We start from the raw sequence: 26,388 nt of genomic DNA, 5'->3' as shown, positions 1-26,388 counted from the left end.
TTTCCTTCCAACTACAAGGGTCTTTCCTTTCTATCCTCTCCATAATCTTTTTCTTATACCGTATGTAATTCTAATGAATCCTTTTCTTCATTTCCTTTTCAACCTGTATAATTCTTTCTTTCCTTTCTAATCATCATTGCTTTTATCCAGCTTTGATTCATATCTCATTCTATTATTATTCTACCTATAGTGCTTTGCTGTTTCTCTTTGCTTTCCTCTTGTCTTTTCAAATATATCCATCTCTTTCTTGCTTTCCTTTATAATGCCAGTTTCTCTTCTTCTTTTTTCCTTCCATTATCTTTCAGTGAACTCTCTATTTTGTAAACCTTCTGTTTCATTTTTTTTTTCATTTTTTAAATATCTTTCCTTCATTTCCTTTCCCCCCTTTTCCTAGCCTTTTCTTTAAAGGCTTCATTTTCTTTCAACCTCTGAACCACATTTTTCACAATCTTCTTTCATGCACAAATGCACACACACACACACACACACACACACGCTCACACATACCGTACATATGCGCGCACATACACCACAGTGGCGGATCCACTATGGTTTGCCTGCCGTATGCCATGTACACAGTTTAAGCAGTGCCTCATGAACGTCTTTTTCAATATTTTGTTTGGGCATTGAGCATCATTGTGGGTAGAATGTCTCCATACCTCGGCACTGTCTTTCATGGTTTTATCCTATTGTCCATACATGTACAGCACTTGGACAAACTTTACAGCTCTACATTGCATTGTGACATGTAGAACATGTCACCACTTCGGCCAAAAAAAAAAAAAAATAATAATAATAATAATAAAAAAATTTCACTTACTGGTATCAGTAAAACAGGCAGCAAATTTGAAAAAGAAATGGCTGTTAAACTTTTACAATTTAGTTTCTGTTTGGATGCATTACCAGTATTCTGATAGTTAAAAATGCATGATAGACTCACTGTATACATAATTTGGTCTCTTCTTTGCCAATGCTACCTGTATACAGTTTGTTTACCTAGTCTTTGAATGTGATTTGTGCCACGTTAGTTTTATTTTTTTCTACATACTATTGCTTCCATTACTATGTTCCCGCAAGAAACTACATATTGTATCATCACATACCATTAATGATTTCTTTGTTTTATGTATTTTTTAAAATAAATTCCTTTACACAGGATACATCACTGAATCAGGACATGACAATCAGCCATCTGTGCTTGCAGTTTTGTTCAACTGTTTGCACCAGTAGTGATCAAGTTGTGTATCCAGTATACGGGGAAGTTTGCTGTAAGTGCGAAACAAAAGCTGCTGCTGGACAGTGTCTTTGGATTACTTCTCAGGTTTAATTACCCACTGCCATCATGGAATACTACTTTTACATGTGAGTATTGAGCTAGACGATATACAAATTTGTAATCAACCTCTTCCTTGTTCCTGGTAGTTGTTCTTTGTTGTCATTAAGTACTGTACAGATAGCGCATGGTAGGAGCAGTTGATTTGTTTTTTTAGGGGGAACATGGTGATTGATCAATGAAAAGATTTTAAAAATGGTGAAAAGGGATTATATAATACAATACTAGCTCATTCTAGTTCACTAGTTCATTCAGAGAATATCATTCGGAATTTTTTCAAGACAATTTAAGCAGACATTGTGAGAAATTTTTTATGAATATAATGCTTTATGAAGGAAAAAGTTGTTCTGTGCTCTTCTATAATGTGTATTTCTTGTCATTCTGCTGCTCATGACTGAAAATTATGTACATAATAAGTATGTACTATGACTTCTGTTACAGGAAAAATATTACATGTGTTTTTGATATCTTTATGTACATGTACAGTACAGTCAGTAAAAATGGATTGAGTTGTATAACAAAAAATCGAAACAATATTGGCAGTCAGCAACAGCTTCAAACTTAAAGCTTCTATAAGATTACAAATCCCAAATTAGCATTGGCTCAGCTGACATTTCCATAATTATACATTTTATCACCTGTGCCAAGGATGGAGGTTACTTAGTGATCATTGCATTGGTTTGTCGAATTTGCAAAATAGCTCAAAAAGTTGTGAACGGATTTGAACAAAACTTGCAGGAAAACTTGATAATGACACAAGGAAGAGATGATTACATTTTGGTAGTGGTCTTGGAATTTTGAAAGATTTTGAAGGATTTTTGGTCTTTTTGCAGATCAGGTCAATGAACTTGGGAATTCAAGCTGCAACTATTTGCGGTTTTAATAACATGTACGCGCTCCAAAGTGCGTGCTCTGCTCAGGCAAGGTACATTTGTAGCTGGAAACTGTTGACGTACGAAAGGCTTCTAGATTGGATTGGGATATTGGGCGATTTTCAGCTTACGTATGTGGAAATGAGCTGCTTGGCAGAGGTCTGCACTCTGTGAGTGCTTTTGTTTCAGCTGCAGAATGCAATAAAAAAAAGCCATAGTGAAGAATTAATTGTTTCAGCTGCAGAATGGAAAAAAAAAAAGCCATAGTGAAGAATTAATCATGCAGTGGATAAAAAGTGTGAAAGCGCTGGGAACAGAGTTCTGCATGACTAAGGTATGTGTATACACTGAGGCACCCAGTACACTGAACAATGCTGCCCACAAAAGTAAACTACGCTGTATTGTTCTGGATGTATTGTATGCTTGCCATGGATATAAACTACTCATGTGCAGATCAGGATGTGGAGGAGATTCCCCCAATCCTGTTCACACTGTCTTAGTCATACTCAGACAGAAACTCGCAAATCCTGGCAGGCACCTTGATGTGAACATGAACATGACTTATGCTCCAGGTTTTGATACATGTAGTCATTGTTGTTGCTGAAAAGGAAATACACTGTACAGTCTTGTCAACATGTATGTAAAACATTCATCCGTATAATTTGTACAGTCATGCAAATATAGTGTAGCTACTGCAATGCATCTCTCTGATTTCCAGTGAATCATTGTTGAGTAAAATATGAAAGGTTTGTGAGTAGAAGGATTCTCAGTATGTGTCATGGGTGGGTTGAAGTCAGCTGATTTACTGCAGGGGGAATGCTCTCTCTCCCTCTCATGGTGTGTGCACAGTACTAAGCAGTGTACATGTAGATGTTATCAACACAGTGTGTGATCATGTTGTGCAATCAGTTCAAATATTGGCCTACAATCTGCTGCATGTTACATGATGTACCAGTTGTACATTAAGCGTGAGCACTTTTTTGTCTCTCAGAAATTGTGGGATGGGTTTTTCTGACATTTTATACCAGTATACATTGTACAGTCTCTATAAAAGAGAATGCATATGTTGAGGGGGTTTGTCTTGTGCCAATTTCTTTCTGTTCAAAGTTCGAAATTCCCAAACTTCAGTATATGGTCAGACATTTTCTCCTGAAAACACTTCCAACATGTAGATGTACACAGTATACAGTACACTTGTACAGTGTACATACTCATGTGAAGTTTCAAGAATTTTAGTTACCCACGCCGATGAAAATCGGCAGGGGGTTATGTAAAGGGTTCCGTATGTTTGTTTGTTTGTTTGTTTGTTTGTTTGTTTGTTTGTTTTTTGTTTTTTTGTTTGTTTGTTTGTTTGTGTACAAGATAACAAGAGAACGGATAAACGGATTTGCACGAAATGTTCAGGGAATGTTTGGATAATGACAGGAAAGAATCGATTAGATTTTGGTGATAATCGGTTGACCCTTGCAAATTCTGTGTGACCTTGAAGTTTTGACCCCATGGTATAGTGACCATTCCGAAAATTTCCCGTTTCTCACTTTGCGATTTTCCGCTACCATACGAACACATAAACTCCCCAACGATCCGACTTCGCTGCTCAAATGTTCGTAAGAATTCCGAAATTTACGTTTAGGCCTATTTGAGGGACTATGTCCTTCTAGATTTATGAAAGTTCGTTCTCCGTCATCACAAACTGGCCCGTATTTTGATGATTTTTCAAATTAACATTGATTGTTTTTTTCGTTGGAGGAGCATTTTGCTCGGTCGCAGTCACACTGCACGATATGCGTGCTCAATGTCAATGCGTGTGCAAGGCCGCTGAAAATGCATCGCGCTCTACACTGTTGGTGCAAAATTGCACCGGGGACGTTGCGGCGCTCGTTGGTGGCCGAATACTGGTGCAGTAGACATTTGCATTCAACCCTTGCATTGAATAATTCCCGTAGACACTAATCATAGGGGTAATTGCCTAGGGGGTACGTAAATTTTGTTTTTCTTTTTTGTTTTTGTGGATACCATCAAAGATCGTACACTCATACGACCTTTGATATTTGATGATTTTTCAAATTAACATTGTTTTTTTCGTTGGAGGAGCATTTTGCTCGGTCGCAGTCACACTGCACGATATGCGTGCTCAATGTCAATGCGTGTGCAAGGCCGCTGAAAATGCATCGCGCTCTACACTGTTGGTGCAAAATTGCACCGGGGACGTTGCGGCGCTCGTTGGTGGCCGAATACTGGTGCAGTAGACATTTGCATTCAACCCTTGCATTGAATAATTCCCGTAGACACTAATCATAGGGGTAATTGCCTAGGGGGTACGTAAATTTTGTTTTTCTTTTTTGTTTTTGTGGATACCATCAAAGATCGTACACTCATACGACCTTTGATATTTGATGATTTTTCAAATTAACATTGATTGTTTTTTTCGTTGGAGGAGCATTTTGCTCGGTCGCAGTCACACTGCACGATATGCGTGCTCAATGTCAATGCGTGTGCAAGGCCGCTGAAAATGCATCGCGCTCTACACTGTTGGTGCAAAATTGCACCGGGGACGTTGCGGCGCTCGTTGGTGGCCGAATACTAGTGCAGTAGACATTTGCATTCAACCCTTGCATTGAATAATTCCCGTAGACACTAATCATAGGGGTAATTGCCTAGGGGGTACGTAAATTTTGTTTTTCTTTTTTGCTTTTGTGGATACCATCAAAGATCGTACACTCATACGACCTTTGATATCATCACACTCTCGGCTTGCTATAATCAAAATATCCCGCAAGAAAACGGCGTATTTCTCGATTTTTAGCGCTTTTTCCGCGACCCGTCGCGTAGACAATACTCTTAAAACTGGACTTAATTCGCGCGCGCTTGGAAAAGTTCCGATTCTGCACTTTTGACGGTGGAATTTGGGATTTTCGATGGATTTTTGGAGGAGACTTAAGGACTTTCCTGTACGTGAATGAGTGTTAATACCGTATGTGTAATGATGTGATTTGCGTGTGATGTGACTGTAGAACCAAAGTAGAACTCACTGGCTGGTGATAAAGCACACTGGCAAATAAGTGGCCGAATTCTGGTAGATGACCGAATGCACATTATGTTTACCCCGACTTTGTACTTAGGCGTGGGTCTGCCGCCTTTGACGGCCCCTCTCTAGTTTTTTATAATTTTTTATTTTACTTCATGGAAAGCAAACATGTGACATAGTTTGTTATTTCCCAAAACACCTTCAGAGAATGTTAGAGGTGTGAAATGAAAATAAAAAGGTGTAAAATATCTATATACCAGCAATGTACTTGTACATTTCCCATATTTACGTATAGGCTTTTCAGCTGATGATGCTTTAAAGGACAAGTTCACCTTCATAGATATGTGGGTTGAGTGAATGCAGCAAACACATCAATGAGAGTTTGAGGAAAATCGGACAATCCGTTCAAAAGTTATGAATTTTTGAAGTCTTTGCTCAGTCACGGCTGGATGAGAAGACTACTAGGACTATAGCTTGTGATGTCATATGAGTACAGCTATTAGTATATAAAGAAAGTATAAAGAAAATTCAAGATATTCTCACTTTTCTCACATAATAAAAGAACACTCGACTTCTCTCTTTCAGATGTCAGGGGAAATAATATTACCCCTAACATAGTCAGTAGCTTGTATATAATGCACTTTATTCAAAAAGTCAAGTTTTGTGAAATTCTCTTTTTATTTTCCTTATATTGTTGTACGCATGTGACATCATACACTGTAGTAGCCTTCTCCTCCAGCAGTGATTGCACAGATACTTTAAAATTTCATAACTTTTGAACGGATTGTCGGATTTCCCCCAAACTTTCACTGATGTGTTCTACTAATACTGTTGCCTTCACTCAATCCACATGTGTATGAAGTTGAACTTGTCCTTTAAATAATTGCATGTTATGTGTCCATTGTTATTCTGGTATTAATGATGGTAATGACAACAATACACTGTATATACTAAATATTACAAATAACAATATTTATTTGTATTTTATTATAAATGATTTAGTAATTCTAGTAATAGATACAAGTGGGATGATGATGATGATGATGATGATGATAGTAGTACTGACAGCATCATTAGGCCTAAAATGTGCTATAATGGGGGATAAAAGTTAGGCATCCACTGATGATGCAGTTTACACGTGTGTTCACTAAATGTTTCAACCTTGCAATCATTTAGCGAGAGATAGGATCATGATTATGGGAGGAAATTAAAGGTCATCATATCATGGCCATTTTTAGTCCCAAGTATCCTGTGACTTAGGAAATAATTGATGTGCGTCATCACAGAGAATTTTTACCTGTCCAAGGGTACAAAATGTAATTTCCCCATGGAGGCAATGTGTATTAAAAGGAGACTGTTTTTATGTTGATTGCACATAAATTTGAGTTTGTAGTGCACTTTGCCCATGTCACATTTGCTGTGTTTTGTCAACTTTCCCATATTTGAAATACGTTTCAATGCCAGCTATCAAAATGCATATTAAAATCTATGCAAACGCCTTTTGGATGGCATTTCTTGAGTTGTGGCATTTATCAACTCTTTCGTGAGTTGATTGGGAGGCCTTTATCACTGCGCAGCTCCATTGCGCAGTTTGACCTGAGGAGCGGAGATGTGTAGTTGGCAGGTCCTACTGTAGCTATAAACACATTTCAAAATAGCTTTAGTGTTTTGAACTCAACTCTACAGAAATTAGTTTCTGGCTCAAACGTGTTTGCGATTGTCCTTTTTTTAGCATGTCAGAAACACATTTCAAATCCCATAATCAAAACAGGGTCAGCTTTGTATTATTAACTGTCCAAACTCCTTGAAAATAGTTTGGAAATCTTAATTCTGTGCCAGAAGTGAATTGATAAATGCACCCATTAATTGATATAGCAATCTGACCGTATCAGGGCAATTACCCCCCCCCCCCCCCCCCCCCCCCGTTAAATACTGGTTTGGTTAGTGGTAAGGTTAGAGTAAAGATTAGGGTTAGGGTTAGGTTTAGGGTTTAGGAATTTAGGTTAGGGTTAAGATTAGGTTCAGGATTAGGATTAGGGCCAGGGGAAGGGTGCGGGGTAATTGCCCAGGGGGTAATTGCCCTAGACCCCAATCTGACATAGATTTGATAGTCTGGTGCAAGGTGCAATGTTTGTGTGCATTCTAATTTTGCGAATTTCACGCGCCAAAATTCGCGAAATTTAAATGCACGCGAAAGTTCTTGCCTACACAATATGCATTGGATACCAGTGGCAATTCACGAAAATTGTACATTGTATGCAGCAAGAAGGCCCGTCGGCTCCAATTCGTTTTTACAGTAATATCATGGAGTACAATGGTATTTTATGGCATGAATGGTATTGCTGATGGTGCATGAAGTTTTGCAATAAATTTTGTAATGTACAACCTGTACAATGCAATGCATGCCTAAGCATGTGACTTTCAGAGTCACACACAATTTATTCACTCATGCTACCATTGCTAAAAGTTTATGACTATGAATAAACTTGAAAGGCATGTGAAGATACATTGTAATAGACCATGCACACTGTTGATGTGTGTGTACAATTTTGTATGTGTGTAAGTAACATGGGAAGGGTGTACATGTATTTCATGTTACAAGAGAAAGCGCACAAATGAAATATTGGATTATCAAGTCAATATTGTGATTGGAAAAAATTGTAATTTACAATGTACTATACCTCTTGTACCAAGTTATTTTGGATTTTTGAAGGTGGGATTAGGGTACTACAGTACAATGTAGTAGTCATCAAATAATATTGATTAGCCAATCGAGCGCCTTTTTGGTTTATATCATATTATGGGATATTTGTAGTATGTACTGTAGCATGGAATATAGCCGGGTTTACATTTTCTTACAGTAATCTTTATTGGGAATTATTTAAAATGTTGTACACAAGTGAAGTTCTATAGCTCTTGGGGTGGTATTCTGAAATCCTTCCTAGGAAGAAATTTCTTCCAAAGTGAGGATTTCTTCCTAAGTTGTATTCTGAAAATCTTCCTAAGTTTCTTCCTCAGTACACTTAGGAAGAAACTTAGGAAGGGGGCGGGAATATGCAAATTTCTGACTTAGGAAGAGGTTGGTATTCTAGAATGCACTTAGGAAAGAATTTTAGAAAAATATTTTAGGAAAGCTCCACCCCTGTCCTAAGTACGTTGTTAAGAATAGCAAACTGCAAGCATCGTGATAGGCGCGCTTGTCAGTCATTGCGCGCACATGTACTTTGATGCGCGAAATGAGCGTGAGAAAGGGGACATGCCGCGCTCTCGTGCATTTGACCCTACGTCATAGTAATATGCGATTGTCATTGGTTAGTTCCTTAAGATACGGCATTTCGTATTGGCTTAGGAAAGGACGTGGGTGGGGATAAGGATGGCCTAATTTGCATTAAGAAGTGCCTAGGAAGAAATTTCAGAATACCAATTTTGTCTTTCCTAGGCACTATCCTAAGTTTCTGACTTAGGAAGAAACTGAGGAAGAAACTTAGGAAGATTTTCAGAATACCACCCTTGCAAAATAAGGCAAGCAATTGTCACTTTTCATTACCTTTGGCCGTGCAATGTACACTAGCTACTGTAGGGTAATGCTTCCCAGCCCATGGCATATCGTATTATGCTTGTACTGAAATGACAAATTTTTGGTTGTGTTACATTTCTAGCCTGGTGGTGGTGGCCCTGTTCCTGAAACTGGGTCTGTACTTCTGCTGGTACCACATGCGGCGCCGGGCAGCCCTAGCGCGGGAGGTCCACATCGTAATGCCCGATGGAACGACGCGGCGCGCCGTCGTGACGGGACGAACAGCACGCAGAAACAGACGAGAAGATAGACAGGTAAAATTAGGGTTTAGAGGACTGGAGACCATTTTTTCAAAACACCGTAGTTTGTTGTGTCTTCAGAACGAAACACTGTTGCTACCAGACTCACAGGTGTTTCTATGTAAGAAAGAACTCAGAAGTCTGAAATGTTTCTCTATATGATAAAAGCATGTTGAGTCCTACAGCTGATAAAAAAAGTACTAATGCCAATTGCAACATCTCAATACATGGAAAGCTGCCGGGCTGTTCTTTTCTCATTGTCATTTTCATATACTATTTCATTTATGAAACCAGAGTCCGGATGTCAGTAGAACAGATCATGCTATAGTTTCCGTCAGCCATCTTGACTACTGCCACATCGACAATCCTTGATGCGTGTATCGCTCTACAATGCTTGTTTTCATAATATTACAACTCGGTTTTTGATTACACATGTAGTAGCTACTGTGTCTCGTCTCGTACATATGTACATGCTCAAAACACTGCACTGCTACCAAACTCGCAAGCTTTTGTATGAAAGAAAGAAAGAAGGTTAAAATGTTTCTCTTTGCGTGTTGAGACGTTACATGTACAACTTTTGAATAACTGCTAGCGCTATTGCAACATCTGAATACGTGGAAAGCTGCTGTTCTTTTCCTGTGATAGTGGTGGTTAATCAAATTTACTTGAACCAAGGTTCATTTGATATGAAACCAGAATATGGATGTAAGTGTAATAGATTGCTATCATGCTATGAAAAATAATTGCTCTCAAGAAATCCATCCTACTTGACTACTGTTACAAATGTACATTGACAAACTATGATGCTTGTATTGCTCTACAGTGCTTGTTTTCATAATCTTAAAACTCGGTTTTTGATTACACATGTAGTACATGTAACTACTGTGTCTCGTACATATGTACATGCTCAATACACTGCACTGCGTCCAAGCTTGCAAGCTTTTGTATGAAAGAATGAAAGAAAGTTAAAAATGTTTCTCTTTGCTTGTTGAGACCTACATGTACAAGACTATAGTTCTTTTGAATATTAAAATGCTAGCGCTATTGCAACATCTGAATATATGGAAAGCTGCTGTTCCTTTCCTGTGATAGTGGTGGTTTATCAAAATTACTTGAATTGTGGTACTGTAGTTCATTTGATATGAAACCAGAATACGGATAGGTTATGAAACCAAAATACGGATGTAAGTGCAATAGATTGCTAGAATAATTGCTCTCATAGAAATCCAGACTACTTGACTACAAACCATGAAGCTTGTATTGCTCTACAGTGCTTGTTTTCATAATCCTAAAACAAGGTGTATGATTACATCTTTTGTACACAAGTGGTAGCTGCTGCGTCACACGTATGCTCACACACTACACAAATGTATATACCGGTATGTGTCCACACACTCACGCACACCGTCTGTTGTAATACTAATGCCGGGTGTGGTGACCGAGTAGAGCTTAGTCACATAAAGATAGCATTAGTGTGATTCGACTGATCGCTTGCCACCTGCCTTGTCATGATTTTATATTTAGACTCTTCTTGACTTCTACACCACACAAGAAGCAAACTGTGTATGTAATGGGATATGTTATAGATGTGTGTGAAGAAAGGATATGAGATGGTATACAGGGCTGCCAACTCTCACGCATTGAGCGTGAGACTCACTCATTTTGGTCCTTTCTCACTCTAAAACTTTATTTCATTTGCATGCATTTCTATTGATCTCACTCATTTTGACTCCTAAATTATAGCATTGGCCTATGGGAGTCTCACTCTCATCTAGTTTCCAGTGTTGGCAGCCCTGGGTATAACATGTAAGAAATCACACACACACACACACACACACACACACACACACACACACACACACACATACATATGTATACTTGTAGGCACTTAAACATACAAAATGTACTGTCAAAAAACAAAAGCATGTGTAGTATCAGCTAAGTGTTCATCATTTCTCATCAAAGGCAGAAAGTATTTAGTAGTAATAAATGCTATCAAAAGTGTGCATACCCACTGTGTACCACCAAAAGAAGAAGAAGAAGAAAAAAATAAATCACCTGACAAGTCACAGAAGTGGAACTGGAGTTTAAGGGAAATTCCCTTGGCTTTGCTTGACTTCACTTCCTGAAAGCTTTCGGTGAAATTCACATCACTTTCTGAATGGTTGATTCAGCAAGTGTTAACATTAGATTTATTATTGGTTTTGTAAACTAGGGAATAATCCACGTCAAAACAATACAAAACCTACTGAGATGCTGTGTATTCATCTTTATAATCACAAGTGTCAGTATTTCATTACTTTAATAGGCAGCTTTGTTGGGCAGTGGTTGATATATTATTTTATTATTATTATATATAATATTTTTTTTTACACACGGTCCATTTCAAAGAGATAATCAAATGTACTTGACAGCACTTTGTGATTGTGTGTTTTTGTTTACATTTAATATTTTATTAAGAAACACAAAAACTTGAGTATAGTTCATTCAGCTGTTTTCAAAGTTGTATGCTAGGGCTGCTTCTGTCACTGCAGTCACGACTTCACGTGTGAAACGTACAACATTCTGTTTGAGGACTAGTAGAATTTTCCCTGGGAACAGCGGAAGAATGTGTGTTAAAGTACACACTTCGGGCTCAAGATTTTCATCTCCACTGACGTCAACAAGTTACGTAGAATATAGTTTGTGGATCACCTATCATCTGTGCTGGTGGAAAGTGACTCACAATATAAGTCACATGGAACAATATTGAGGAGGAAGACTCCCACCTGTTGCATGCTTGCAGTGTATTTTGCAGACTCATCTTAAGTGTGAGAAAGGAGGGTGAGAGAGATAATATACTCTGTATAGATAATACTCTATATGTACAAATGTACTCTACAGATGAGATGGTTGTATACTCTCTTTATGTGTATACTGTACAGTATGTGTACAGGAAGACACACATGCACACACTTGCAAATACACACAGACAGAGTTCTAAGAGACAGAAGGAGAGGGAGGTACAATTGTACAGATATGTAAAGACAGACAGAGATACACAAGACAGACACAGATAGACAGATTTCACTTCACTTTATTCATTTCATAAAATCACATATAAAATATTTACATAGATGTGTGAGTCAAAGGAGGAAATCACGCAAAAGCCTAGGGCTTGGAAATGGAGATTTCCTTTACAATATAGTTTAAAATCACAGTTTTGAATGAAACATATATATATCAAAACAGAACTTAAATTAGAGGCCGTTACAAAATCAACAATACATTATGATAGAGACAGGAAACAGGAAACAAAACAACAACTGAACTAATACAATATAATACTATACAATAAAAAACAAACAAACAAACATGCAGGGTAATTGTCAAAGGTTTGTATGGGAATTGCACAATTATTCATCATTCATTCATAAACATTAATCAATACAGATTAAGAAAAAGCTGCTTATATTGAGTCATAAAAAGATTCAATGTGTTAACAGATTTCAGTTTTATGCCTAAAAAATTCCACAATTTAGCCCCTTTGTACTTTATAGAGTTGGACTGACTGATTTTCAGACGATAAAATGGTAAAATATAACATTGTTTATTTCTAGTATTGAAAGAATGTTTCTTGGCATGAGAAGAAAAATAATCATTGAATATATCTGGCAAGACGGAGCGAACATATTTATACATAAAAATTCCAAGTTTAAATGAAATTCTGTCTCGAAAATTTAACGTTTGCAAGTCCTTAAATAATGGAGGGGTGTGGGCAAGATTGAGGGAATTTGTACAAAGGCGAATGGCTTTCTTTTGGAGGACCGTTAGCCGATCTAATTGTCGCTGGCTAGTCCCTGACCAGACGAGATTACAATAGTCTAAGTACGGCAAGATAAAGGCATTGTAAAGCATGAACAGTGTATTTTTCGGGATTAACGAACGAAGCTTGAACATCATACCAAGTGCAACACTTATCTTTCCATGAACATAATTGACATGGTCATTCCAGGACAACTTTTCGTCAATATATACCCCTAAAAAGTTTATTGTGGCGACCTTTTCAATTTCGTTATTATCAATTTTTATAGAAAAGTTTGGACAAAATTGTATCTGTTTTCTGGAAGATTGGAAAATCATGTATTTCGTTTTACTAATATTCATTTGTAGTTTGTTTGCCTTGAACCAGTTGCATAAGGATTGCACTTCTTCATTAACAATTTGGTTAAGGATTTTCTGATCAGAATGTGAATATATAATATTAATATCATCAGCATACATTACAAAACGAAAAACTTTCGATGAATTGATAACATCATTGACATAAATCAAAAAGAGAAGAGGGCCAAGGATACTACCTTGGGGCACGCCATAAGATACGGGCATGAGGTCCGACTTAGCACCGTTAAAACTGGTGTATTGTTGTCGTCCACTAAAATAATCAACAAACCAAGAATGAGGCACACCACGAATACCATAGTGTTCTAGCTTGTGCAAGAGTATGTTATGGTCCAGTGAATCAAACGCTTTGCTCAGGTCAATGTACATAGCCAAGGGAATTTCTTTCTTTTCAAGGGATAAAATGACTTGTTCCAAGGTGTGTAACAATGCTGTTTCGGTCGAAAAGGAGGGTCGAAAACCAAATTGTTCTTTTATGAGAAGGTCATTTTCGGACAAATACTTGTACAAACGTTTATATACTATGCGTTCAATTATTTTGGAGAAAGTTGGAAGAAGAGAAATTGGTCTATAATTTTCTATCAAAAATTTATTATTCTTCTTATAAACAGTAATTACCTTTGCAAGTTTGAGGGAGTCTGGGACCTTACCTGAGCATAGCGATTGATTGAATATAAGAGCCAGGGGACGAGCAATATAATGGATAATTTGTTTTACAAATTTAGAACTAAAACCATCATGACCACATGAAATCTTACAATTCATGTCTTTCACAATTTCAGCTATTTCCGACTCATTGGTAGGACAGAAGAAAATGGAAACTGATGTTTTCGAGCTCAAATAATCTGTAAAATGCTTTGGACAACTTTGAATGTTTTCTGAGATTGAGACTCCTATATTCACAAAATACTGGTTGAAAACATTTGCTATTTCTTTATGATTTTCAATTTTTTGACCACAAAGTTCAATAAAAGGTGGCAATTCAGATTTGCTACTTCTCCCCAAAATCTCATTTACAATTTTCCATGTTTTACAAAGGTTTGATCTATTTCTTTCAATCAAGTTTGCAAAATAAAGTCGTTTTGATTTGCGTAGAATCACATTCAATTTGTTTCTATATCGTTTATACACAACTTCATTCTTACGTGAGGGAACATGAATATGTTTGTAATATAACATTTGCCTTTTATTGATTGACTTTAATATTCCTTTTGTTACCCACGGCTTTCTTATAGTATATTTTTTGGTCTTCTTGAGTGATGCACGCTGGATAACATGTTTATCACAAATCTTGGTGAAAGTCTCAAGAAAATTATCATACGAGGAGTTAACATCACTCCCATTTTCAATAAATGACCAATTGACTGAGCATAATTCCCGAGAGAGCTCTTTCATATCAAAATTTTCATAAATTGGCTTTTGATCGTGACTTTCGAGCCTGTACTGTTGTTGGTGCTGTTTGTCAAATTTTGTAAATTGAAAAATTGGTAAGTGGTCAGAAACATCAGAAAAAAGGATTCCTGGAGTCGCTGGTTTATCAACAACGTTGGTAAATATGTTGTCAATACAAGTGTATGATCTCGCTGTTAACCGGGTAGGTTTAGTGATAAGTGGGTACAAACCGTGCGAATACATTACGCTCATGAATTCGCTTGTACATGAACTCACAGAGTATTTAAGTATGTCGAAGTTAAAGTCCCCAACAATGTAACATAATTTGTTTTCCATGGCAATAGCTTTCAAAGACTTTTCTAGCATACCATTGAAATCACTAGGGTTTGAATTTGGAGCTCTGTACACCACACCAATTATAACATTCTTTGCGTGCTTCATATCAATTTCAATAAATAAAGTATCTGTATATTCGTTGCAAAACACCAAATCATCTCTTTCCTTAAACACGTATTTAGATTCCACATAGAAACAAACCCCTCCTCCTCTCCTTCCTTCACGTGATCTATGTAACAAAGAATAACCTGGCATATTGTAAAGGGAGGACACATTCAAGTTAAACCAAGTCTCAGTGAAAGCATAAATTGAAAATTTATGGCAAAGGCTACTCAGATAGTCGGTTAAGCATTCGTACTTTGCAGACAAACTCTGAGCATTCAAATGAAATAGGGAGAACACAGCCTCGTTTTGACATTTCAGAAATTTGTGATTGAAAGTGTCATTGAAATAATAATTGCATGGACTTTCTAGATTATTGATGGAAACATTATCATCACTATTCATGCCAAACACATCAAAAACGTGGGAGTCAAGACCTGATTCAAATGAGATATCACTGCCAGAGTAGTGAAAAAAAGAGAATAATTCTCTGTGAAAATCATCATCTTCAAGTATGTGGTTAAATGGCAATTCGTTTGAGATACACGAAGGACAAATATAACATTTTGGATTTAAGTGCAGCGAACAGCTTGACATGTAGCATGTCTCATGACATTGCTTTTCGCACAATTCACATACACATATCTTGTGATTCGATCTTACGGTGTTCGAACAAAAAGTACACTTCATACGGACATAACACTTATATAGTTACATAACACATAACAAGTTGCTGGGAAGGATTAATACGGTTATTGCAAAATCAAAAGTTCACAAGTTCAGCTAACAAAAGGCGTACGGAGCCGTTTGTGTGAACATTCTGCAAAACCCGCTGGCGATTTAGCGTCCATAGCAACTGTATATAAACAGGTGCGGTCATGTTAGGTATGTGTATGCTTACAATGCTCCGTCCAGTCGTCATGGGACGCAATTGTGAACACATTGTTGGCAGTTCTGACCTTGATTTTGCCATCCTGTGTCCATACCTTGTTATTTGGTGGAGGATATTTTGTTCTCACCTTTCTCAGCAGCTTTTGTCTTTCGATGGTGAGATTTTCATGGATGAAGATGCGTGTGGACTTGAGCTTTGATCTGGCGGCATAGATGCGCGATCTGGGACCATAGGTGGCAAACTTGGTGATGATGGGACGAGGTAGAGCATGGCCATTCCTGTCTAGTCTGCCCTTCTCGCCAATCCTGTGAGACCTGTCGATGTCCTGAGGCTGGATTTCAACTCCCAGTTGATCCTTTGCGAGTTTGCTGACCAGCTCATCTGTGCTTTCCTGTGGGTTTTCCTTGATCCCATGGATGACCAGACAGTTACGCCTGGAGTATTGCTCCAGTTCTTCAACACGAGCCTCAGCATTGCACAGCTTGCTCTCAAGTTGCTTGATTTTGGCGTCTCTTTTTTCTAATTCCAGCATGAAGCAGTCGTGCAGCGCTGGAGCTAGCACCGGTCCTAGGGCAGGGGTGAGGCGATTTTCGACAAGTTGTTTGTCCGTGAATGCCTGGATAATTGCCTCAACAATAGATCCAATGTCCACTTTGGTGTCAAGTTCCGGTTGACCGCCCACGGGTAAGCCATCTGAGGGGCTGCTTTTCGAGTCGTCGAGTACCTCCCCTGCGGGTCGGGCTTGCTTCTTTCCAGCTACCGTTGGTGGATTTCCCCTGGTGTTGACCATTTTGGGAAGCGTTCAAAAGCAGTCGAAATGTCACAGAAATTACTTCCAGTCGAGTCTGTCAAGTGCCGTACTCTTTCCTGAGTATGCAGGCTTGGCTCTAGTAGTGAATATATGGCTATCCGTACTCCTTCGAACTACAAATTCAACATTTTACGCAGATTTTATGCAGAGTACACATGACGTCCAGCTACGATTTAGCAAATCGTGGTTGTAGACAGAGATACAGATATAACTTAGACACAGACACAGACACAGACACACAGACAGATACAGTGTACATCTGTAAAAAGGACAGATGATTCCCCATTCTGCTAAAACAAAATGTATATTATATCATACATATGCTCCTACCCTTCTCTGCCCCCCCCCCCCCTTTCCCCCTCATGCTGTACACATGTAGGCTTTCTGGGCTGCCACGTGTTCAAGCAACTGCTTATAGTGACAGTCCTGCATAATTTCCTAGGTAGGTAATTATTCGCAAATTTTTTGATACAATATCAATTTTACTTAATGGAATTAATGTACACATTTATTTTCTTTCTTCACACCATGTACATTGTAATCCATATCATATTGATGTTTCCTTTGATATCACTGAAAAAAAATATTCATGTTTGAAATTATGTTGTAGAAAATGAAATCAAACAAACAAACAAACAAACAAACAAAGAACAATTGATTACAGATTAACAGACAGAGGGATATGGGCAGATAGATTGACTACCAGGCTCACAGACAAGCAGAAGCTTGAACATTGACAGACAGATCCTATGAGAATAGAAGACACGGCTTGCTCATCAGCACGACTCGATGTTTGATTGTCTTTCCTTGTTGGTATGATTGAGATGGCATTGTAATTACCATTTTGCTCAAGTCAAGCATTTGTTCACAAGCAAATATTCTGGCCAGTTCAGGCTTGTTTCCAGATCATGCACTATGTACCAAAACTGTCTGTTTTATTACTGTATAGTAAAACAGAAAATATATTACATTGTTTCCGGGGAAATAAAAAGTGTTGAAGCATGACATACAATTGTACAGCAATCATATAAGATGCATTGTTTAGAGCCATACGTAGAGGTGCTCTTGTAGAAAAGATATGATCTGATATTACTACATACCTATATCATTGTATGGGGTAACATGATAACATCTTCAATGTTGCCACTGCTCTCCAAGAGGTCCTTGTCTATATCATTACCCCGGCATTTTATACACCTGTGTCTAAAGGGACATTGTAGGCAAAGCATCTTGTCCAAGGATGAATGCACTGGGCAGAATTTAACCCCAAGACTCTCATTTTACAAATCCAGAACCTTTTTCACAATACAACCTTGCTTCCAGTTCCATATGAATTCCTCACACACACACACCAAAAAACAAACAAACAAAAAAAACAACCAAACAAACGAACAACTAACCACATTAGTAGAAAACATAAGTATGAACATGTTTATTTCACATATTTAACAATTTCAAATCTGGCTAGTGAGGAAGACTGTATGAGTATAATCTTATGCATGCCCCATAAGAGGTATTTTCTATCTCTAAAGCCAAGACAACAAACAAAATTGAAATGTGATTTGCACCATTCATGATCAGCAGACTGTTTAGTACAATGTATGTGAGACCCTTCACTTGTGAAGTTGTTATGATACATACAAGGAATGCCATGTGCTACTTGAGAGGCAGAGATTTCATCATTTAAGGACACTTCATGCCAGACAAAGGCAGTTGATAATTAGCTCATGTGTATGTAAGATTTTTTTTTTTTTTTCTCAATTGATACTGCCAAGTACCAGGCAGCGGCTTACTGTCTGAGATGTGCTGATAATCATCACATTTACGGATGCTCTTGATCTCTGTGAATTTACAAACCAACATCCCTGTTGGTACAAATGACCTTTTTCTTCTCATGCCCAAAGTGGAATTAGGCACTGGTCTATTACCCAAGATTTATGATAACATTAATTCTTCCCTATTGGACTGGATTTGTAAACATTTCCAAGCCTCCCTATCACGTATACAGTTTGTGCGATTGTTGATGAAAGCCTTTTTTTTTTCCGCTAGCAGTTGGATCCATATGCTGACTGTACGCCGTGTGCAAATGAATGAGGTGATCTCCACACACCCACTCAAATATCACCAAATACACATATCACACTGTGCAGTGGTGCAGCATTGTCAACACATTATTACAGAAATTAAAAAGCGCCACCACTACTGGAGTTTCTACATAATACTGAATTCATTTGTGATAGTGAGAATTCATTAACACCCACGATTGAACACATACAATGTACATGTACCACTACCAGTATTTTTTCCATGGCATGGTTGGAGCTTCGATGCAAAGTAGAGATTCTGGTTTCATTATACACTTTCCTGAAGTTATGCTACACTCAAAATCAAGCTCTCTCTTTCACACACAAACACACACACATGCAGCTGTTACGCATTTCTTCATTTAGTGTCTGCAGTCAGTCTCATCCAGCAGCCTAGGCTTTCAGTGAACCCATTAGCATGGCATCCTGCAATTTTAACACAGGATATTGAACAATGTTTATCAGAATGTATGCTTTCAAACGGATTCACGGTATACTAGTGTACAATAATGTACATGGTGTATTGTACAAGTTGGCCTATGTGTACATGTGTACATTAGAGAGAGAGAAAAAAAAAAAATCATTGTGGCACCAGAAGGTACAAGTAGGGGTACTATTGATCAGCAAGCAAAGAGACAAATATTTTCTGTTCTGGTTTCAAAATATCTACATTGTACAACATACACGTGTACATTTGGTATACCGGTACATACAATGTGTCGCATTGGTACACGTACTATGTGTTGTCGGTATAATACCTGTGTGCAGTATACACATATGCAGACAGTGTTCCCATTCATAAATGTGCAACCATAGTACTACCCGGTACTTGTGGCTGCACTGTAGGTTTAGTTAGCATTGATACAAAAAATTGTATGTACAGACACAGTGTATAGGAGGAGATATGCAATGCACCTGACGTGGTACAGCGATAAAGGGTAATTACACGACAGAGTACATAATATATGTAATCGTCATAGTTACACTGAAACCCACAACTACTGTAAGTGTACATTGTGTTCTGATACAAGAGTATTTGCCAAATACATGTATACATAGTGTAGATTGAGTTTTGCATGCCTTTGTTACAGTCTGCAAATGTATTAAAGTGTATACACACTGCTGATTTCAAAGCAGGGTTCTATGTACAATGTAGTTGACTTCAGTTGTACATGTACATGTACCGTAGGCTACAATTTGTGTATTCTACTGGACAGCTGCATGTTGATCCAATTGGATCCTGATTGTTACTGACAATCAAGGGCGTACCGAGGGGGGGTGTTTTGGGTGTTCAAACACCCCCCTTTTCCAAAAGGGGGGTGTTTAAGGTGTTCAAACACCCCCCTTGGGCAAAAGGGAGGTGTTTGAGCTATTCAACACCCCTCTTCAGCAATGCTTAGATGTTGACAAATGAAACAAAAGCTGTCTTTACCGCTTTTATTTCCGTTTTGAATTCCGCCTTTCCTTTCTTTTGCGTTCATTTTCTCTCTCTCTCTCTCTCTCTCTCTCTTCCTTGTTTTAATGTTTGTGTGGATGATGATACATTATGGAGTTACATAATATCATACGCACTAAAGAACTCGTGTACAGTACGTGTTAATACTACGTTACTGCACCGCGCGCGAAGCTGACGCGCAAACAGAAAACCAAATCAAACAAGATAAAAACAAAACATGAATTCCATGAATTCCATGTTTTGTAACACTGAAATATAAAAATTTTCGTCTCGCTCGCTGCGCCCGCTCACTAAAAATTTATCAAAAAAAAATAAGAAGAACAAAACGTAATGATGACGTGGAAATATCAAAATTTCGGCTCACTCACTCGTAGTAATTCAGAGTATTTTTCCAAGTCCTTGGTTTGTTGGCATAAATCGTTATCTATGAAGCCGTCACTATATCTTGATTAGAATTGTAAGATTTAATAACCAAAAATTGATAAGAATTCCATGTTTTGTAAGGTGAAATACAAAAATTGTCGGCTCGCTCGCTGCGCTCGCTCGCCAAAATTTATCAAAATTTATCAGATTTTATATCACCCTCAAAAAAACCTTTTAAGTGCTCGAAAAAGCATATCAAGTGGACTTTTTTAAAGTCCCTACCGGGATGGGATTGGGGTTGAACACTGTTGGTATAAATCGTTATCTATAAGACCGTCACTATATCTTGATTAGAATTGTCATTCGAAGATTTAATAACCAAAAATGACAAGAATTCCATGTTTTGTATTGAGCTGAAATACAAAAATTTTCGGCTCGCTCGCTGCACTCGCTCGCCAAAATTCTTCAATATCTATTACATTTAAAACACCCTCAAAAGACCCCTTCTATAAGTGCTTTAAAAAGCACATCATGTGGACTTTTTTTTAGTCCCTACCGGGATGGGGTTGGACACTGTTGGTACAAATCGTTATCTATAAGGCCGTCACTATGATTAGAATTGTAATTCGAAGATTTAATAACCAAAAATGACAAGAATTCCATGTTATGTATAAAGCTGAAATATAAAGATTTTCGGCTCGCTTGCTGCGCTCGCTCGCCAAAATATATCAAAATTTAGGGTTGCCTATTTATACATTTAAATCACCCTCAAAAGACCCCTCTAAAGTGCTTCAAAAAGCATATCATGAGGACTTTTTTAAAGACCTTACCGGGATGGGGTTGGGGTTGAACACTTTTTCAGAAATTAGGGGCGCAATTTTCGCGCTTGTCACGGGCGCCGTTTTCCCTAGATACGCCACTGACTACCAAGATACAGTCAGTATAGTAGCCTACTGGAAGCAGCAAGCTCTGGAAGCTCTGGGAGTAGCAAGTTACTTGCTACTCAATGTAATTAGTAATAGCACATGGACTTGGTAATCTTTAGTAATTGTAGATATGAATTTTTTCAATGACTGAAAGTTAAAACTGAAAGATAACTGAGTGTGAGTCTACAAATTGTGGTTGGATGACTTTATTGCGCCTAAAATTCATTAGATATCTAGGTCTAGGAACAGTGGCGTAACTACGGGGGCATGGGGGGGGGGGGCACGTGCCCCCCCCCCCCCCATCCGCTGATTTAAAAAAAAAAAGAAAAAAAAGAAAAAAGAAAGAAAAAAAACCTACGAAAATGGTAATTCAAGGGTTAGTAAACTGCTTTTGAAATCGACATGAAACGATGATCAAGAAAAAAAGATATTTTTCTAAGATATATATATTTTTCTTACCATATAATTAAAGAGGTATAACATTGTTCAAAAAGCCCGGAGACGACAAAAGATTGTGATTCAGCGTGATTCCTGGTTGGCATTTTGAATACAAGCAGGATGTGCGCAGTGTACTCAGAATATCGGAATGGCAAAAAGAGTCGCTGCAACGTTGCGCAATGTTTGATAGGTTGTACACATTAAAAATTGCTATCAAAGCTTGATCATTGATTTTGCAGTGTTGCTTTACATACTAGTCTATATCAAAATGCCTTGCATTGCCAATAATAAGACTTGCTATTTCCTAACTTTTCCATCTATATGAAACGCACACACTCACAAACACAAACAAATTAGGGGATGCTCTATATAAAGTGCAGATTTTGGACATCCTTCTCCCGCTTGGTCACTTCGACGCCCCCTCGCTGGTCATACCTCCCCCAATCATGAACATAAACCGACACCCTTGACTACCAGTGGCGGATCCAGGGGGCGCACCGGGCGCCCCCTCCCTCCAATGCGAAAAAAATATACATGTAGCTACAAACGACAGTTTTTGGACGGTAAAATGTCAAAATTTTTAAGCTCGCTCGCTTCGCTCGCTCGCATTTAACCGTTATATGCCATTCTCCTGCATGTTACTGCCAGTAATTGCCAGCAGTTGCGCCCGGTGCGCCCCCCCCCCCCCCCCCCCGAATTTCCAAAGCGAAAAAATATAGCTACAAACGGCAGTTTGGGGACTGTAAAATGTCAAAATTTTCAAGCTCGCTCGCTTCGCTCGCTCGCATTTAATCGTAATGCCATTCTCCTGATGTTACTGCCAGTAATTGCCAGCAGTTGCGCCCGTGCGCCCCCCCCCCCGAATTTCCAAAGTGAAAAAATATAGCTACAAACGGCAGTTTTGGGACTGTAAAATGTCAAAATTTTCAAGCTCGCTCGCTTCGCTCGCTCGCATTTAATCGTTATGCAATTCTCCTGATGTTGCTGTCAGTAATTGCCAGCAGTTGTGCCCGGTGCGCCCCCTCCCCTTAATTTCCAAAGCGAAAAAATATAGCTACAAACGGCAGTTTTGGGACTGTAAAATGTCAAAATTTTCAAGCTCGCTCGCTTCGCTCGCTTGCATTTAATCGTTATGCCATTCTACTGATGTTGCTATCAGTAATTACCAGCAGTTGCGCCCGGTGCGCCCCCTCCCCTTAATTACTAAGGCGAAAAAATATAGCTACAAACGGCAGTTTTGGGACTGTATTAATGTCAAAATTTTCAAGCTCGTTCGCTTCGCTCGCTCGCATTTAATCGTTACGCAATTCTCCTGATGTTGCTGTCAGTAATTACCAGCAGTTGCGCCCGGTGCGCCCCCTCCCCTTAATTTCTAAAGCGAAAAAATATAGCTGCCAACGGCAGTTTGGGGACTTAAAATGTCAAAATTTTCAGCCTCGCTCGCTTCGCTCGCTCGCATTTAATCGTTATGCCATTCTCCTGATGCTACTGCCAGCAACTGCCAGCAGTTGCACCCAGTGCAACCCCCTTAATTTCCAAAGCAAATATATATTCATATATTACGGCAGTTTGGGGACTTAAAATGTCAAAATTTTCAAGCTCGCTCGCTCGCATTTAATCGTTATGCAATTCTCCTGATGTTGCTGTCAGTAATTACCAGCAGTTGCGCCCGGTGCGCCCCCTCCCCTTAATTTCTAAAGCGAAAAAATATAGCTACAAACGGCAGTTTGGGGACTGTAAAATGTCAACATTTTCAAGCTCGCTCACATTTTATCGTTATGCAATTCTCCTGATGTTGCTGTCAGTAATTGCCAGCAGTTGCGCCCGGTGCGCCCCCCCCCCCCCCCCGAATTTCCAAAGTGAAAAAATATAGCTACAAACGGCAGTTTGGGGACTGTAAAATGTCAAAATTTTCAAGCTCGCTCGCTTCGCTCGCTCGCATTTAATCGTTACGCAATTCTCCTGATGTTGCTGTCAGTAATTGCCAGCAGTTGTGCCCGGTGCGCCCCCTCCCCTTAATTTCCAAAGCGAAAAAATATAGCTACAAACGGCAGTTTTGGGACTGTAAAATGTCAAAATTTTCAAGCTCGTTCGCTTCGCTCGCTCGCATTTAATCGTTATGCAATTCTCCTGATGTTGCTGTCAGTAATTGCCAGCAGTTGTGCCCGGTGCGCCCCCTCCCCTTAATTTCCAAAGCGAAAAAATATAGCTAAAAACGGCAGTTTTGGGACTGTAAAATGTCAAAATTTTCAAGCTCGCTCGCTTCGCTCGCTCGCATTTAATCGTTATGCAATTCTCCGGATGTTGCTGTCAGTAATTACCAGCAGTTGCGCCCGGTGCGCCCCCTCCCCTTAATTTCTGAAGCAAAAAAATATAGCTGCCAACGGCAGTTTGGGGACTTAAAATGTCAAAATTTTCAGCCTCGCTCGCTTCGCTCGCTCGCATTTAATCGTTATGCCATTCTCCTGATGCTACTGCCAGCAACTGCCAGCAGTTGCACCCGGTGCAACCCCCTTAATTTCCAAAGCAAATATATATACATATATTACGGCAGTTTGGGGACTTAAAATGTCAAAATTTTCAAGCTCGCTCGCTTCGCTCGCTCGCATTTAATCGTTATGCAATTCTCCTGATGTTGCTGTCAGTAATTACCAGCAGTTGCACCCGGTGCGCCCCCTCCCCTTGATTTCTAAAGCGAAAAAATATAGCTACAAACGGCAGTGTGGGGACTGTAAAATGTCAACATTTTCAAGCTCGCTCACATTTTATCGTTATGCAATTCTCCTGATGTTGCTGTCAGTAATTGCCAGCAGTTGCGCCCGGTGCGCCCCCTCCCCTTAATTTCTAAGGCGAAAAAATATAGCTAATACAAATGGCAGTTTTGGGACTGTAAAATGTCAAAATTTTCAAGCTCGCTCGCTTCACTCGCTCGCATTTAATCGTTATGCAATTCTCCTGATGTTGCTGTCAGTAATTACCAGCAGTTGCGCCCGGTGCGCCCCCTCCCCTTAATTTCTAAAGCGAAAAAATATAGCTGCCAACGGCAGTTTGGGGACTTAAAATGTCAAAATTTTCAAGCTAGCTCGCTTCGCTCGCTCGCATTTAATCGTCATGCCATTCTCCTGATGTTACTGCCAGCAACTGCCAGCAGTTGCACCCGGTGCAACCACCTTAATTTCCAAAGCAAATATAATATATACATCACACATACATTATTATACAGCTGTATATAGCTACAAACGGCAGTTTGGGGACTGTCAAAAATGTCAAAATTTTCAAGCTCGCTCGCTCCGCTCGCTCGCATTTAATTGTACAGTTATGCAATTCTGATGTTGCTTCCATGAGGTGCGCCCCCCCCCCCAATGTCTTGACCCACGGTACGCCACTGAACACCCCCCTCTAAAAAATCCTGGGTACGCCTATGCTGACAATAATCACCCCTCCTCCCGTCACTACACAAACACACACACACCACACACATGATACACATAACACAGCACAGCACATAATTCACAAGACACCATGCACATGCACAACTATTAAACTCCATTTTCCAAGTACACATAGACTTGTATTTAAATGAGTAAAATGAGACAAACAAAATTAGTGAACATTTTATTTCAATTGGACAAAATGTAATGAAGTTGAAGTACAGTTTGTTTTAAGCCACTATTTACTTAGCTCTTTATCATAATACAGGATAAAAAAATGTGTATATTGTCTATTAATTCATTATTTATTCCTTTGTTTCAGCTAGTATATTGTATCTTTTCTTCAAATTTCTGTCTATCATGACTGGAAGCAATTATCAAAAAAAGAAAATAAAAAGTAATGTGCATGTTCTTTTCTTTTGTTCATAGTTCTGAGTTCTCTTTAAAATTAAGTTGTGTTCAAAGGCAAAAGTTTACCTGACATCATATTTCCCACTGATAACTGCAGTGATGTTTGTTAATAAGTCATCATCATGGAGAACAATAAAGTAATACACTGTAGATGATCTGTACAAAAGTGTGCATGGTATATTGGTATTGCATGCATTACTGTCATATTATTCCACATGTGCTACATGTAATACTGAAAATAACTTTTGATTTATTTCTTGATTAATTAGCTAGACATGTTATTTTTATGTTTCAGACATGCCCAGCTTGTATGATAGAACTTTGAAATATTTCAACTATATACAGTGAGTCATTTTAAATTGATGATAATAATTGTGTTTGAAAAGTACATTGTATTAGGATACTTGGGACATCAAATGGAAGTTTTGATACATTCCCATGTGCATAATCTATGTACATGTGTAGGTATATTGATTTTTTAGCTGACAAATGAAATTCCTAATGTACAGTCCAAGAAAAGAAAGGAACATGTCCCT

The 26,388-nt window shown here is 38.7% G+C and overlaps 1 protein-coding gene across 1 annotated transcript in view; it reads left to right on the top strand.

Moving 5' to 3' along the window:
- The first annotated feature begins 1,241 nt into the window (after positions 1-1,241).
- The window catches only part of LOC139735851 (uncharacterized), a 38,963-nt gene continuing 13,816 nt past the window's right edge, over positions 1,242-26,388 (top strand). Inside the window, exons 1-2 of the mRNA XM_071646600.1 lie at positions 1,242-1,362; positions 8,893-9,064. Of these exons, the coding sequence (XP_071502701.1) occupies positions 1,343-1,362; positions 8,893-9,064 (192 nt within the window). The 5' untranslated portion in view covers positions 1,242-1,342. The remainder of the gene's footprint in view (positions 1,363-8,892; positions 9,065-26,388) is intronic.

The sequence above is a fragment of the Diadema antillarum genome, unplaced genomic scaffold, assembly GCF_040938485.1.
Source record: "Diadema antillarum isolate AM-2024a unplaced genomic scaffold, OU_Dant_1.0 scf00000028, whole genome shotgun sequence".
Taxonomy (NCBI): Eukaryota; Metazoa; Echinodermata; class Echinoidea; order Diadematoida; family Diadematidae; genus Diadema; species Diadema antillarum.
This window is presented reverse-complemented; position numbering and strand designations above follow the sequence as displayed.